Genomic DNA, 16857 nt, shown 5'->3' on the forward strand with positions numbered 1-16857 from the left:
GCCAAAAGGCAGGCCCCAAACTCCTGGAACCCCACTCAGCACACTTTTTGTTACCCCTCATCACTTCCCTTCTGCCCTGACTAGTATGGCACTGAAGGGCAGGTGGCATCCCTTTGTACACAAGGAACAACTGCCTGCCCCTCCTTGCCTCACCCTTCCTGCTGCTTGTTTGCCATCTTGTGCAGGGCCTCTGATCTTCCAAACTCAGAGACAAGGAAGATCATTTGGTTCAGAGTTCAATGAACAACAAGAGCAAACAGAATTCCTCTCCCTATCTGGATGAGAATGGTCTCAGTAACCCACCCCCAACACACACACACACACACACACACACACACACACACACACACACACACACACTACTATAGTCTTCACCTTTCTTTTTCTATCTTCTTGGCACCTGGAGAAGTCAGAAGGCCATTCGCACCTGCCCAAACCATCTTACCTTCTAATTCTGCTTCCAGAAATGCCTTCTTCTAATCTGCAGCCCAACAATCATATATTCAAATCACTATTCAGCCAAGCAAAAATGTATTATTCACAAGCACAAAATATTCTCATCTGACGCAACAAGGGCAATACGGGGTTATAAGCGCAAGATCTCAAGTGGGGAGAATTTCAAATACACAATTACACTCCCTCCCAGTTGAATTTTCTCCTCTCCTGGATGAAGTAAATGGATGAAGGGAGAGTGTTGTCGACTGGATGGATGGAAAAGAAAGAGGAGAAGAGAATCAAGAATGTCAGAGACTCTCGTTTAGCCCAGCAAGAAGGAAGAAGGAGCAGAGCCTAGGCAAAGGAGAGGAGGAAAGAGGGGAGGGGGAAGGACAGAAGGCAGTTGCTGACCCCAGGCATACATAGGTACTGAGGTAGCCAAGGAAGACATGGACTTATTCCCCAAAGGCTCAGAGATGTGGCTCATAGGGATCTGGCTTGGAAATGAGATCCAGAAGCCCAGTGGCAAGTGTCTCTTAACCCCTAGCAAAGGGAGAGAGCTTCTGGCTCTGACAGCAGCATGGGTGGCGCTCTTTTCACTAAAAGTACCACCTGGGCACCAGCACTACCAAGAAGGCGCCCTCTTCCCCTGCTCCTCTTTCCTACCTCCACCCCTCAGGAATTAAATAAATCTTACCCGACACAGGAATGTAATTTGAATGCTCAGGGTGGTTTTCCCTTCCTTTGAAGGAGAGGATCTCTCCCTCTCCACCTGCTGAAAATGGGCTGGGTGCTGCCCCTTTATACATTCTAGAGCACCAGATCAGGAGAGGGGGAGAAAGGGAGGGAGCAGCAGTTTGAGGCTGGTCCAATTTGTCCCTGGCATTCTCTGTCTCTCCTCTTGGTTTTTTAGGCAGCCCCTCCTTCTGGCCCTGGCAGCTCTGCACCCCTTCCTCACTGCAACATCTTGCAGCCAGATCCCCCACCCTTGTGATAAGGGACTGATACTGGGGTGCATCTTTCTGGTGATGCTTGCTTTCTAATGTGGGATCTTATGATGATATGCCAGGGAAAGATCTGAATTGGGGGTAGGTGGGTGTCACCGAAGGTGAAAAGAGAAACCCACCCAGGTAGCCAACTGCCTTGAAAGCAACACGGGTTGGCGTTGGGGGGCAGCCAGGAGACATGATGTGAACCTGAGTGCAAAAGGAGCCAATTTAGGCAGAGGACTGGCAGGTTATTGGCTTGAGTTACAGTGATCGCCTTGGTAACATAAATACATAAAGACTGCATGATAGGGCCTCCCTGGTGGCGCAGTGGTTAAGAGTCCGCCTGCCGATGCAGGGGATACGGGTTCGTGCCCCGGTCTGGGAGGATCCCATATGCCGCGGAGCGGCTGGGCCCGTGAGCCATGGCCGCTGGGCCTGCGCGTCCGGAGCCTGTGCTCCGCAACGGGAGAGGCCACAACAGTGAGAGGCCCGCATACCGCAAAAAGAAAAAAAAAAAAAAAGACTGCATGATATATTAGAAAGTAGATGGTTAAATATCACTCAGCCTCAGTTTTCTCAACTGCAAAACAGCAGAATAAATGCTCACCACATAGCACTCTGGCGAACAGTGTGTGAAATAACACTGGTAAAATACTTAGCACAGGGCCCAGCACAGAGCCTCTTGCCCACTTAACTTCCTTCTGGTGTTGAGAACAGGAAGGAAAAGGGCTTGCCCAAGGTTATACAGCAAGTATCCAAGTCAGGATTGGAACCCAGGTCTCCCAAAGGATGATTTCCACTCCACTTCCTCCTCTAAGAAGCTGCCTGGCTATCCTTTGGGACTTGGAGGGGTAGAAGTGTGGAGGTGGGTTAGGTGCTGACTATGCTTAAGCATATAGACATTCTACCACTTAATCCCAGCCTCAAGGGCTCAGGCTTCCGCTTTATCCTCCTCCTGATCATCACTCAGGTAATATCCCCTTGCCATCTTGGACTAATTCATTGTCACTTTAGTGCCACCTCTGCTGCCCAACTCTGAGAGAGTGACTCACCCTCTAGCTGGCCAGGGCCTCTGCCCTCCAGGAAAGAGGCCCTCTTCTTAATTGACTGCAGAAGCCTCAGCCACAGTGAGACAACCCCCTTCCAGGGAAGCTTAGGGCTGGAGGGCTTTGAGGAGGAATAGAATAGCCCCCTATTCAAAAGCCTCCATCCCCACAGTGCCTGGGGTGCTGCTATTGGAATCCTCTCGCTCAGTTCCTTATGATAACTCCTTATGTGCCCTTAAGTCTCAGTGTTTCCAAGGGATTTCACCCAGGGCATCACTTTGCCACATGTATACAGCCTGTGCTGTATCTGGCACTGTGCTAGGCACTGGCAAAGCATAAGGTAAGAGAAGATGTCCCTGGCATCCAATGAGTGTTCATTACGATGAAAAAAATAACTCAGCAACTTGGAAAGGGGGAGAAGAATTCGGGGTGGGGGTGGGAATGATTTAGGAAGTCCCTGTGAGAGGTGAGGTGATGGGCAGAGTGGCCTCACTGCAGCCCCAAGGACCGGGGCTGTGAACTGAAATGTCTTGTGGCTAGTGAGTGGCATCGCTAAAATCACTGGTGCAGGCATTTCCCTTAAATACAGCACATTGCTTAAGAAATTGAGTGCTAATTGAATCTCTGTCCATCTTCTGGCTTAGAGGCATTACCTCGTGGCCATATCTCTGGCCTCTGATCCCCCTCTTCCCCAAACTCCCAAATCTTTATCCTTGGTGAGGGTTAGGGAGAGGGAATGGAAGGGAATGTACATCATTTGGATTTTAACTGGAATTAGCCCTTTACATACATATCCTCCTTGAAATTTCACACCCACCCCGCAACTTAAGACAGTGACCTGCCAAGGTAGTCAGCTGCGAAGTGGTAGAGCTGGGATTCGAACCTATACCGACTCCGAAGCTTGTGCACTTTGCACCGCAAGGCGCTTTACACAATGCGCTGCCTCAGGCGGAAGTCCTCTTCCTCCTCCTCTCCTTCACCCGCTGTCCATCTCTACAGAAAGGAGGCAGGCGGAGGACAGGAGCCAGATGTTCTTCTGGCCGCGGAGTATTCTAGAGTGACCCCTGTAGCCCGCCACATAGGAAGGGGACCTCAGACTGTCCCGCGGGGGCTATGCCACCAGAAGTGCAAAGCACCCTAAGCGACACTACCGCCCCCTGCCGCCGGTGGCTCCCTGGCCAAGGCGGCTGTTCTCCAGGGGCTTGTGTGCTAGAAAAAGCTGACCGACTGCCCCAGAGCTGTCGCGGGCTGGTGCTGGGCTGCAGATAGCCCTGCCAGATTTGTCGACAAAAGCGGGAAGGAGGAACATTTATAACGCCCTACTATGTGTCCAGCGCGGTGTCGGTGATTTCTAATAACCATTGCCTCTTATGTAAAAATTAGTTGCTTTGCAAAATAGTGAGCTCTCTATTAGGAGACGTCTTCAAACTAGATTAGAACAGGTTTCGCAAAAAGCTTTTCTGCAGATCTAAACTCCTTACTTCTTGAAACCAGTAAAGCTTTCCACCCCTAACAGTTGCTCACTCTCTCGGGTAGGAGAGGAAGAAGCACCCCCTCCCTCCACCACCTCCCCCCGCGGTGGGGAGCAGAGGTCAAAGATGCGAAGGGGTCTGAGAGGGAGGCTGCTCGGGGGAGGAGCCTCCGGCAGGGTCCCGGCTGGAGCTCACGTGCCCTCCGCCCGCCGGCGGATTCCCCAGCCCTTCCAGTTCTCCCGGGTTCTGACTGGATCCCATCTGGACCCAACTCACTCCCTTTGCTCGGGAATGGGGAACAGGCGGGTTAATGGGAACAACACCCCAGGTCAAAGGGAAAAGAGCGTCTGTGCTCGCAGCGCCTCGCCCGCCCATCCCCCCCTCCTTTCTTCCCCCTCCTCCCATCCTCGCCCCCTTCTCTTCCGCCCTGAGGGAAGGAGGGGGCGGGCTGTATGTGTATGTATGTATGCATGTACGCGTGTGTGCGCGCGCGCAAGTGCGGTTCGCCTGTGAGTTCCGTGTGTGGCTGGGTGTGGGGTGTGTGTGCGTGTTGCATGTTTTAGTCCGAGTGCTGGGTGTGAAGTGTATTTGGTTTGCGCTCGGACGTGGGGCGTGTGTTTGTGCGGTGTTTGTGTGTGCACGTTTGTAGGTTGCATGTTTCTGCCCCATGATAGTGTGACTATGTGGGTGTGGTCTGGATATGGGTGTGTTCGATGTATGTTTCTCCCGGGGTTTGTGGTCGTGCTGTAGTGTGTATGTGTATGCAGTGTGTGTATGTGTGTGTGCCCGTTGAAGCTTGTGTGTATATATTTGTTTGGTGTGTGTTTACCCTTAGCTGTGCTGTGTCAATGTGGGTTTACGGGCGGTGGTTGTTGTGGTGTGTACTGTGTGTGTTTGTGAGCAAGGTGTCTTTATATGTGAGCTTACTTAAGGCGTGTGTGCTCAAAGGTTTGTGTGTGTGAGGGTGCAATGTCCGTGTGTGTTTGAGTGTGATGTATTCATGTGTGTGGTGGGGACGCATGCAGCCAATGTATGTGCTAGGATGGAGGGCTGAAGACCGTGTGTGTCTTGGAGGGGGGTCGCGGCGTGAGTTTACGGGTGTGGTGTGTGAGAAAGCACAGGGTTGTCTAAAGAACCCAAGTGGCTGTGTGCTTGGTGGTTTTTTTTTTTAAATTGGGGGTGGAGGGGGGCTTTGCACCAGGACTGGGACGAGGAAGGAGATAGGGGCCCGCGACCTGGGCACATTTTCCCCTTGGCCTGATCTGCCGGGTCTGGGTCCGCCGACCCCCCGCTGTGCGCACCAGGCCCGCTGGGGGCTGGGTGTGAGCTTACCTGACTGCTTAGAGGAAAGAAGAGGAGGGCGTCGCACGTGATTGGCCAGGTAGGGCGCCTAAGGCGCGGTTCAGGGGCTGGTGGGAATAAACTGGAAAGATTCTTGGTCACTGATTCCCCCCCTCCCCCAGGAGATCCCAGTTCGTGCCCAGCAAAGCCCAACTATTAGCTCAAGGCTTGGCTGTTTCACACCTCTTTGGCTTTGTGGGGGCAGATACACTTGCCTGGAATCCCTTTCCCCCTGGGCCTCGTGACAAACGCCTACTTATTTTTTTAAGACCCAACTCGGGAGTCACAAAACTTTCTCTGCTTTTCTGTACCCCCCTCCCTCCCAGTTGAGGGCTCCCTCCTTTGAGCCATCATAGTTACACTGTTCATACTTCTCATGACACGATCATACATAACTGCGATTATTTGTCTCTCCTTTTAAACTCTGGGCTCCTGTAGAGAACGCCTGGTATATAGTAATAATAACAGTGATCATGATAATAATGTTACCATTTATTAAGCACTTATTGTATACCAGGCATTGTGCTACTGCTGTTACATGCATGATCTCCTTGAGTCTTCACAATGACCTAATGAGGTAATTAGAGCTCTGTCTTATCAATATTTTGCACATCACAAATCGAACTCAGAGGAGTTAAGTAACTTCTCCAGGGTCACACAGCCAGTGGGAGGCAGAGCTGGTATTTGAATCCAGGTTTGCCAAGCTCCCTAAACCTTTCTTCTGTTCCAGGCAGCCTCACCAAGAGTCCTTCATTTCTGCTAGGCATTGAAGTCTCTATCAAACAGTATCACTTCCCAACAAATCTTTCTTTGGAGTTTACTGACAGCGCCAAGAGTGCTCAGCATAATTACTTTCTTTGTCTCTCAGACAGCTGATACCTTCTCCACCTAATTACCTGCTTTGTTGACACCTCAAAATCTTTAATTACTCTAGGCTCATAAGCACCTCACCACCTCCAGTTCTGGGAGCTCTCCTTAGGCTGGTGCTGAAAGAAAGAGCAGAGAATGAGCATTTTCTAGCCATAGGGTCAGGGGAATTGGGTGTGGATGGGGATGGGGGTGAGGGGTCAGGATGGAGTAAGGGAATGATTTCACAGCTCCCCTGGACCTATTTTTACGGCATTACCACCAGAAGTTGGTATGTAGTAAATTTCAAGCAGACCAGTCATCTCCATATGAAACTGCATATAGAAAAACAAGCAGAGCCCCCTCAAAAGATTTCTGAATGGGTCCCATTTTGTATTATTCATGTTTGGAGGAGAGAACTGTGCTTACCTAATGGGTTCATGCTGCTCTAATGCCCTCCAAGCAGCCTCATATGAGAATTTCAAATTAAAACAATACATCGCATTTTGGGGGAACACATTTATTGTGGGGGGGTGGCTCCGTCACAGCTAAAGGGCCGCAGGAAGAACAGACTTCCAGCTCAGCCCCCAGGGAACCAGCCTAGACTGCCGCAAAGAGGTCAGGGAGTGGATAGAGAGGGACGATTCAACAGTGGTGAGTCACTTCGCCACTTTTCAGGGGGGAAAGCGGAAAGCGAGAAGCACGATTTAAATTGCTACTGTTATTATTGTGCCCTTTCAACTGGCACAAATGAGCCTGGCGTGCGGACTAGAAGCAGCTGTAACATCCGTAAAGCTTCACCCCCAGCTGGGCCTGGGTCAGCACTTCATCCTGGGTGGGCAGGAAAAGCATTACCTAAACTACTACATAGCCAGAAAGTCTTTTTTTTTTAAGTGCAGGGTGGGGGTTGCTAGAGAGGCTAGTGTAAGTCACACAGGGCACAGAGTAGCTGAAGCCCCTTGGTAAATCTGTACCAGAAGTTCATGCAAACTTTGGTGTCTCCCAGCATCTGGTCTCAGGCACTTGGCTTTCCTGCTGCTTTGCGGGCCAGTCTGACACCTCCTCACTCTCCTCTGAATATACCAGCTCCACTTCTGCTTCCTCACAGTCGATCCTGTGAGGCCTCTGCCTCCCGCCCCTACACACATACACTCAACCACTGGACCACCTATCTAAATTCCTTTGTGTAAGTCCCACCTGAATTCATGAAGACTGTCTGGTTCACTCCAGTCCAGTACTCTTACCTGTGAAATGGGGAACAAACTTCAACTTTGAAGAAGCTAAAAGCTCCAAGATGCTTTAATAACCCCCGTTACAGGCAAGGAACCAAAATGTGAATTTTATTGAAGAGGGAGACCTTGGTTTTCACAAGAAAAATGTGAGTAAAACCCTTTAAAGATGAGGACCTTCAGACAGCTTTGAGTTTGTATCCCAGCTCCATCCCTTACTTGCTATGTGATCTTGGGAAGGTTACTTCATCCCTCAGAACCTCAGTTTTCTCATCTGTAGATTGGAGCTGTTAACACCTGCCTTAGACATGTTCAGATGACAAGGAGGTAAAATATGGAAAGTGTCAGCCAAATGTCTAACACGTCTAATAAATGTTCAAGAAAAGGCTAATTCCCTCTCTTGCTTTACTCACGCCCTGCCCATATAGCCCAGAGTGTCTCAACCGGGGTGTTCAAGTACTGAAGCTGACTGACTAAGCCAATTTTCCTCATTACTGTTGTGTCTGACACTCTTGAAATAGCCCCTCTTCTTTTAGGGTGATGTTTTTATCAGCCTAATGCAGCCCGGAAGAACTGGACCCTAAGTCCAATTCTCACTCTGCAGTTTCTCCTGGCAGTGTTAATGAAACCAACGTTTCAGATGTAATACTCCATACAGGAAAGTTTCAAACTACCTGCTCAGCATCTAGACTTCCTCCCACCCCAACTATGGACTGAGCTCCCCAACCCTCACTTCATACCCAGTCCAGACCCTGTCTCTTAACTGTGTGCCATTGTACCCAAGAGAAAGACAGCATAAATATTCCTTGGCTAAACTGCCCCCACGACTTCTGTTTTGTTTTTGTTTTCTACCTCTAACCTAGATATCAGGAGGGGCTCCCAAGGCCACCCTTCTTCTAGCAGCCACCAAGGTTGGGGGGTAGATGAGGGGAGCGATGATGTTTCTCTGAGATATATTTTGTAGCACCTAAAATACTGTTCCAATTAGTTGTTATTTATCTGTTCGCAGTTAAAGGAAAATAAAATCTACCCTTTGGTAACGTAAGAGAAGACCCCAATCTGTGCCCTTTCCTCCCTGATGCTATTGCCTCCCTCTAGAGACAAAAATAAGTCACTACAAGCTGAAGCTGCATTTGGGCAGAGAGTGGTGGGTGAAGGTTAAGAAGCTGAGGGTAGGGGGTGGATATAATCTCAGGTGGGGATAAAGAGGCTACAGAATAGAGAAGTATTGAGAGTCATGGCAGAAAAAGCTCTGAGAGGCCAGGCTTCAGGTGCTCCCAGTCTCTGGAGGATGCCTTCAATTCCTCCTTCTCCTTCACCTCTCTTATTCATCCTGCATGCTACTCCTCACTGACCCTAGACTCCACCATGCAAGATAATCTATTAATGAGTCCCTCTGAGGATTTAGGAATTGAAAATCTTCTCTAGTTCCTACCCCTGTCGGCTTCTGAGGAGGTCCCGCAGCCCCTGCTTAGTGGAGGAAAGTGGGAGGGGAAACGATTAAGGGTCAGCCAAACTATACAGAGAATTGTTGGAACAGGGGTTCAAGATAGGCCCCAGCCATTTAATAAGCATCCCTGAGTGCAGGGACCTACCAGTTACTGGGTAGCAGGTGCCTACCCCGAGGAAGCCACGTGGTTTCTCAAGAAGTGTATCTGAGACATGATGCTAGCTGCCAAGGCTCATCAGACATGCCATCTACCTACTTCTGCTGATACATGTGAGAACAAATGATACTGCCAGAAGGAAACAGAAATCGTTTCCTAGTGACTCAGAGCCCCAGCAATAAAGACACAGGTGGTGTTTGCATTGCATCTTTCAATTGAAATGTGCACCTTTTCATAGAAAGGAATCTATAAGTAGTCAAGCAGATCAAAGACCAGAATTTGAACTCTGGGCAAGGGAACATCAGCAACATTGTATTGACCACCTAGTAAATGTCTGCTCTATATCAGCGTAGTGCTAGAAGCTTTGCATGTGTTATTTCTTTTAATCTCACTCAAGCTTTGAAATCAGACCAAAAGGGGTTGTAATCCTTGCTCAGCTACTGTGTGGCCGTGAGCAAGTTACTGAACCTCTCTGAGTTTTTGTCTTTTCAATGAAGATGATAATACTTACCTCAAAGAGTTGTTATGAAAGTTAAATGAGATCATTTGTGTAAGATGACTGGTACACAGTAAATATTTGAAGAAGGACTAAAACACATTTCTTGATACATGAACCATAGAAGGCACTTAATATAATGATATCTCCAATAACAATAATATAACTATTATTAAATAGATATTAAAAATCATAACGATTATAATTTATAACCTGGAAATATAGATATTATCATATTATTTTAGAAGAGGCTAAGAAACTTGCTTATTGCAAAACTATAAAAGCAGTTTTAATCCAGTTCTACCTTTTCCCACCCAGTGTTAGAGGACATTTCATGATCATTGGGAGGATCACATTTGGTTGACCTGATTTAGTCATTACACTTAAACTAAAGTTTGAAGAAAAAAATCCCTTAGATTAAACTATGTATAGTGGGATTTTAGATCATTGTAATTATTGTATGGACTATTTGTATACTATAGGCCTTCGGTTAGCCTTTTAAACGCCTCTTTAAATTATAAGAGTAATTTAAGAACAAACGTAATTAATAGAGATTTTGGGAAACAGAGAAGAAAATAACTATTATCCCACCAACCTAAAAGGATCTCTTAGTTTACCTTGTTGCTGAATTTTCTTCCAGTCTTTTAAAAATGCATATTTGACACATAAATCATACCATTTTCCATGTCCTACATATTCTTCATGAACAGCATTTTTATGGATGTAGACTAGCCTAACAAGTGGATATGTCATATAGTTTATTTAACCATTCCACTACAGTTGGACATTTAGGTTGTCTTGGCTGATAAGTGTGAAAAAGGGAATGAAACTGCTTTTCCTGTTGCTATCGTCACCCTCGGGGACCTGGTATCCTGCTCTATCAATGCCCAATATGCTTTCTGTCATTTGATATTTAAGCTTGATGAATGTCAGCTCTACTGCTGGAGCCTGAGGTACACTTGCAAGAGTATTATTTTCTACCAGTTTTCATCACACAGATTCTGCATTCTATCCTTATGGTGGGTAAAGCGTGGCCTAACCTAGGAACCTAAGCTCTATAGAGTGTCACATTATTTTCCTATGGAGAAATGCCTTTTGAAGTGGAAACAAATGATTTTCAAAGGAACTTTGGGAAGTCCTGCCATTAGTGGATGAGGGTGCTAGTCTGATGCCATGACCAGGGAAGTGGGGTGTCTCATTGGCAAACTCGCCCCAGCTCTGGGAAATAATCCTGTGCAGCTCAACCAGGCCTGGCCTCAGCGAATCGATTGGGTCCCATCCCCAGAAAAAGATCAAATTTGTATGTAAAGTGGGCCCTATGGTCCCTTCAGCTTTAGAGTTTTGGCTGCTTTACAGAAGTCCAATTGTCTGAGGCTAAATCCAATGCCAGGAGTGAACTGGGGAGAGAATTTCAAGTGGGTCAGTCGTGCTGTCCCTTTCCCTGGGAAAGAAGACCTTTCTGGGTCCCCCTTCTTCCCAGATCTCAATGATGCCCCTCCCAAATGTCTTCATATGGTCGTCGATTGCCCATTGCAACCCTCAAAAGATTGTTCTGATGTACCAGCAATCTCCTTAGCAAGAGGTGGGTGGGTGGGTGGGTGAAGGAACATTTAGAATACTTCCCCCACTCTTCCCCATCATCGGCCAGCTACTCCCTCCCTCTGACTCCTGAGGATTTCTGGAAGGCATTTGAAGGGAGGCACCAAGGGCAATTGTAGCCCTACAGAATATCAATAGTTATGCACAAAGTTACCTTTCATATTGCACAGCATTTCTTGGTGGGGCGGCGGGGTCGGGGGGAGGACTGCAGTGAATGAGTTCTTACCTGGTCAAAAACTGTACACAAAGACTAATTACTTATTTCAAAATGATGTTGTGTGACTTAAGTGAGATCATACATGTAAAGGGTTGAGACTAGGGCCCAGCATCTGGGAACTACTTCACATATATTAGCTGCTCTGTACAAGTAATAGAGCTGGGGTAGGCAGTGGTGTACCACTGGCATATGTAGGGGGACAGGTCTCATCAGACTGGAAATGCAGTAGTAAATATAAGGTCTTGCACTTGGATTCAAACAACAAAATACAGAATGGAGACTCTGAAAAGAACTTGAGTTTACTTTTTAAAAAATGAGTAGTTTCAGGTGAAGAAAGTACTTCCAATATAAATTAGCTATTTGTGTGTGAACTACGCAGCATGTACAAAGGATTTATGTGTAGTGCACGCATGTGTGATGTGGTTATGTTGCATTGTGCGTGAAAAGTACGTGATGCATGTGAGGTATGTGTTTGTGCGTTGGTGACTTCGTATGTGGGCATGTGTGGGTGTGGGAATGTGTATGTATGTGTGTATTTGTGGCTACGTGTGTGTGTACCATGAGTGTGAACGTGGGCTTCCAAAAGAGGGAAAGTCAGCCATCCAGGACTATATTTACAGGGACACGGCTGGAAATCCTCTTTTGGCCAGGTCATTGGGCATTCACAACTTGGAGCATGCTCAAAGAAGAGCAGCTAGATGCGGGTAGGAGCCTTGTAGCCACGTCACATGTTAAACAGATGAAGGAACTGGGGAGGTTTGGCCTGCATAAAAACAGGGGTGAGTGGGGGTGGGGGAATGGAGAGGGCTGGCACTGTTCTCTTGGAAGGATCATGAAGGTCATTGCCAGAGCCAGAAAAACAGAGATTTGGGTTCAGTTTAAGAAAAAGCCTCCTAATTCTAATAGAAATGACTGTTTTTAGACGGGGATGGGCTTCCTTGTGTGATACTGACCCCTTCCCAACGGGGTTATTCATAAAGGAGACTTCATATCCTTGATCTCATTGGAGTCACATGACAGCCTTGCAGGCCAGGCAGGGATGGAATGGTTCACCCTACCCCCTTTACAAGGGTAGGGTGTTTGAGCTGTAAGGCCTTAAAAGGCATCTTAGAAAACACCCTTAATTTTTTTCGATTCACTGGGATCACATAAACTTGAAAAAAATATACAGAACAAAACAACTCTCTGTGTGTATGCAGATCTTTTGCTTTCTCAGAGAACTTGTGGCCTGCCACAGACAGCTCTTGAACTTGCTAAGCATGCTGCAGTCCCTTAGTAGTAGGTCAGACTCCTGGGATGGTTCTCAGGGTGCTGGGGCTGGCAAGGACTACACATGGGTTTCTGCAGAATTAAGTTGCTGAGGCCCCTCCTCTCCCTGCCTCTTCTCCCCGGCCTGTGAGGGGGCAGGGGAAAGAGGAGACAACCCCAGGTTTGGTCTATGGCTGGCGACCAATGACGCACTCTCACCAATATAGATTTTGGAGGTGGAGACTATGGAAAAACAGGTGGCAGTGGGGGCAGGTGGCAGCCTCGAGGGGGTGGGGCCTACCAAGGGGGAGTGAAGGACAGTGTGGGTGGGGGTCCTGGAAAATCTCAAACATAAAAGATAAGTCTCCTGAAACTTTAAGGAGGAAAAATAAATAATCAGTTTCCAAAGCGTACTTTATAGAAGCACTTCCAAGAAGGGGGTGAAATGTCACCCACGTATGACAGTGGTGCTGTGATCTTTCACACACCTATGTCCTCAACTCCGCAAGGACAAGGAAAACAGCATTGATAACAAAGTACCCAAGGGAACACCCGGACTAAAGACCCCAGGCCTCTGCCATTGGGAGCTTTGGGGCAGTGGGCAATTGGCAGGGCCTCAGCAGAGCCAGATCTGCTGCCAACTCCTTGTATGACCTTGGGCAGGCCTTTGCCATCTCTGGCCTTTAGTCTCACCATCTCTTAAATAAAGGGGTTGAATTCGATGACTCTGAAGGACCCATGTCGATATTCAGTAGTTGAGATTGGGACAAGGTGGGACAAGCTTCAAGGCAAAACGATCCCCCCCGCCCTCCATCTTCAGGGTTCACGGGCCCTAGCTGTCCGGCCAGGGACGTTCATCCTTGGGCCTTTAGGGCCCTTGGGTTTCAGGACTATGCTCCTACGCGTCTGGCCCCTACTCTCTAGCTCTCCCCGAGGACGGCTGAGCCAGCGACTCCGCCCCCGCGCTCGACCCGCATCACGCCGAGCCATTAGCGCGATTGCTCGCTGTTCCCGGCAAAGCCGGTGATTTATGCGGGGCCTCGACGGGGCAGTCCTTGAGCCAGGAACAATTAGCTAAAAGCCAGCAGGAAGGGAGGCGAAGGGACGGCGAGCCAAGCCCCAGGGCGCCTGGCAGGGGCTGCAGCCGCCTGCAGCCCCAGCGAAGGACCCCACAGCCCCCCGACTCGGTGGGCCCCACTCACCACGGCGGGGGCGGGGCTCGAAGGCCGAGGCGAAAAGGCAGTCCAGCATCCACGCCATGGCCAGCGCTCGGCGCCGCAGCCTCGCAGCCGGCTTCCGCGCCGGCCCCCGCGCCAGCTACCCTAAGTAGCCCCCGGTGACCACGCCCTGAGCCGCACCCTGCACCCAGCTAAGAGTGTTTCGGTCACCGGACACCTCGGGCATGTCACAAAGGGGGCAGGGCCTCAGGGGAGCCCCCCCTCCCGCCAGAGGAGAGGCCGCTGGTCCCGCAGCCCCTTTCCCCCACGCGGAGGGAGGCCGAGATACAGCTCCTGTCCCGGGAAGCCCTGACTCTGAGGGCGGGACCGTGCCCCTATCCCGGGGAGCCCAGAGCCTGAGGGGAGACGCCATCTCTGCCCTGGTGAGCCCCGAATCTGAGAGGGAAGGGAGGCCCCTGCCCCCAGGAGCCCTACTCTGGCACGTAAAAGCAAGCCTGTCCCCTAGAAGCTGGTATTTGAGGGCGAGATAGTGCACCTGCCCCTGGGAGCCTCAGATCTCAGGGTGAGATTGTATTCCAGCCCTGAAACCCCCACGTTTAGCAGACACATCATCTCAGCCTTCAGGAGGCCCAACCTAGGCGGGAAGTGGTGTCTGCCTTAGGAGCCCTGAACCGGAAGGGGAGGCACTGCCTCAGCCCTTGGGGACCCCCTGTCTTAGGGGAGGCATCACCTCAGCTGTGAGTAGCTCCAGATTTGATGTGTTATGTCACAGCTCTGTTCTCGAGGATCAAAAATGTGAGTAGGAGAAAAGAGTTTCGCTCCCCAAGGGGCCCCAAAGTTGAAAGTAATTTTAATGTTCCTGCCCTGCGGATCCTTCGGGGAAGAGGGAGATGCTTTCCTGCCGGGGAACTTTTGTTTTGAGGAGGTTGATCCCTAACTGAGATAAGAGAACACGGTGTCAAATGTGTATAAATATGGGGCGCACCCCAGTTGCCACTGACTTACGGATTCCACCGCCTATGCTTTTGCTCAGGGCACTGGCATAGGAGGGGCACCAACCTTTATTTTTAGAAAGAATTTGATATTTGATATTTCAATGTGGGGGGTGGTACTGTGTTGGATTTCGTTGCACTTCTTTTATGGCTTTGTATTTTTAAATTTTAAATACATATGGGGGCACATACCATTATAGGTTCAGTGTTTGGGGGATCTGGTGGTAGTAAACAAGTCCTACCTCCAAATCCTGCAGTAGAAGCAGCCACCAGAGATGGACCATAGTGAGCAAGAAGGGCTTCTAATCGAAATTTCCTTTTCTATTCAAGTTCAGGGCCCCAAATTAATTTCTCCCCCAGTTCTCCATTGGCAGTTGTACAAACATGACTCTGTGCCTTGTTTTTCTCCGCTGGGAAAATGGGACTCTGTCGATCAAAACGCTAGTGAGGAGGTAGAAAGTAATATGAAAAATCCTCTTCCAACAGCTCAATTGCAGGCTTGAGGAGTGGAAGCTGCAATCACAAGTCCTTTGAGGAGAGCAGTTATTACATTTGCTTTGCTAACCACTGATATTAGCATTAATGCAGCAAAGGGGGTGCGTAGAATGAAAAAATCGCCTGTACTTCACCATGCAATTCTTAGCAAAGCAGAGCTGTAGTTAGAGTTTAAAGGGCTTCCATTCATTCTCCTTCCTTTCTGGGAAACATGGTACTTCTCTGCCTTTACACCAATTTCTAAATCATTTCCAATTTTCTCTGTTTTCTAAAAGCAATCAGAGTCAACAAACATTCACCAGACCTGCTCTTTTACCAATTTCTGCTGTACAAATACCCAGTCATCCAAGCCAAACAAGTCTGACATCTAGAAATGTCCAGTTTCAGGCTCTGGATATTGAAATCTCGGCCTTACCTCTTCCCACGAGCGTATACACCATCAGCTTTTGTAATGGTCTCAATGGGTTTCTTTTTTTTCCAGCTGAATGAGATTTTTTCGGAGGGCTCCCTCATGGCATAAAGGCTGCCTGCCCAGTCCAATCCAATGGCCCTCAGTAACTGAAGTTTCTCTGCTTCCAAAATAGCTCTACCTAAAGTACAAACTCATGACCACTATCCCTCTTGGTCACATTTTTTTCTGCAGGAGGTGTGATGTAGTAAAGGAACAAAGCTAAGGATGCTCACAGACCTAGATTGGAAGCCCAACTGTGCTACATACTAGCTATGTAATCTTAGGAAGATTATTTAACCTCTCTGAGGCTTAGTTTTCCTTATCTGTAAAATGGGGATATTAACAGTTGTGAACAAACTCCTGGCAAACCAAAGCCTACTCATTTGGAAAAAAGAAAAGGGGAAATATAGAGTTCAGAATTCTCAAAAAATTTTAGTTAACAGTCAAGTTAGCAGTTCTCCCCAACTCCTTTTTCTTTGACCTACCTCCTCTGCCACTTAATTACTTAGTGTTGTTTCCTTTGAAAATATTTACCCTTAACTAAATGTCACATAATAGGGGAATGCATTTATCCATCAATCCATCCATTCATTCAACAAATATTTATTCAATGTCCTCTGTGTGCAAGATATTGAGCTATGTATATAATGTTGATTCACTCAATGAATTATTTTTAAATGTATAATTTGGAAGCCTATATGATAATCTGAAAAAAACATTTATGATTATTTTAAGTGAAAAATAATCAAAATGCAAGATGTGTGCACACTATTATATAAACAGTACAAATAAATAATAAACTTATACATAGAAAAAAAAGTGTTAACATGAAACACACCAGAATCTTAGTAGTGATTGTTTAAGCAATGCAATTATGGGCAATTTTAAACTGTGTTATTATTTCCATATTTTAGTATTTTCCAACTTTTCTATATGTCTTTTTCTGGAGTTAGAAAATACTACTGATAGGAAAAAAACTGTAACCTTGTCCACAGAATAAAGGATGAGGTTAGGTAAGGGAAAGACTGGGGCCTTTATGCTGGGATTGTTCTCTTGGTACAGGACACTGGGCCTGGCTTTGGTGACCCAGAAAAAGCTAAAAGTTGGTCTGCGAGTAAAATGCAGAACTCCTGTCCTGTGCAGGGCCACACAACCTGTTATGGTATCTCCTTTCCAAGAATGCAGAGGCCCTTAGCACCCCAGTTGAGCAACCAAG

General features: G+C 47.9%; 1 protein-coding gene across 1 annotated transcript in view; it reads right to left on the reverse strand.

The window, feature by feature from the left end:
* ARHGAP36 (Rho GTPase activating protein 36) overlaps positions 1 to 13785 on the reverse strand; it is a 30055-nt gene extending 16270 nt beyond the window's left edge. Inside the window, exon 1 of the mRNA XM_060087454.1 lies at positions 13728 to 13785. Within this exon, the coding sequence (XP_059943437.1) occupies positions 13728 to 13785 (58 nt within the window). The remainder of the gene's footprint in view (positions 1 to 13727) is intronic.
* Positions 13786 to 16857: the final 3072 nt, after the last annotated feature.

This window comes from Mesoplodon densirostris, chromosome X, assembly GCF_025265405.1.
Source record: "Mesoplodon densirostris isolate mMesDen1 chromosome X, mMesDen1 primary haplotype, whole genome shotgun sequence".
NCBI classification, from domain to species: Eukaryota; Metazoa; Chordata; class Mammalia; order Artiodactyla; family Ziphiidae; genus Mesoplodon; species Mesoplodon densirostris.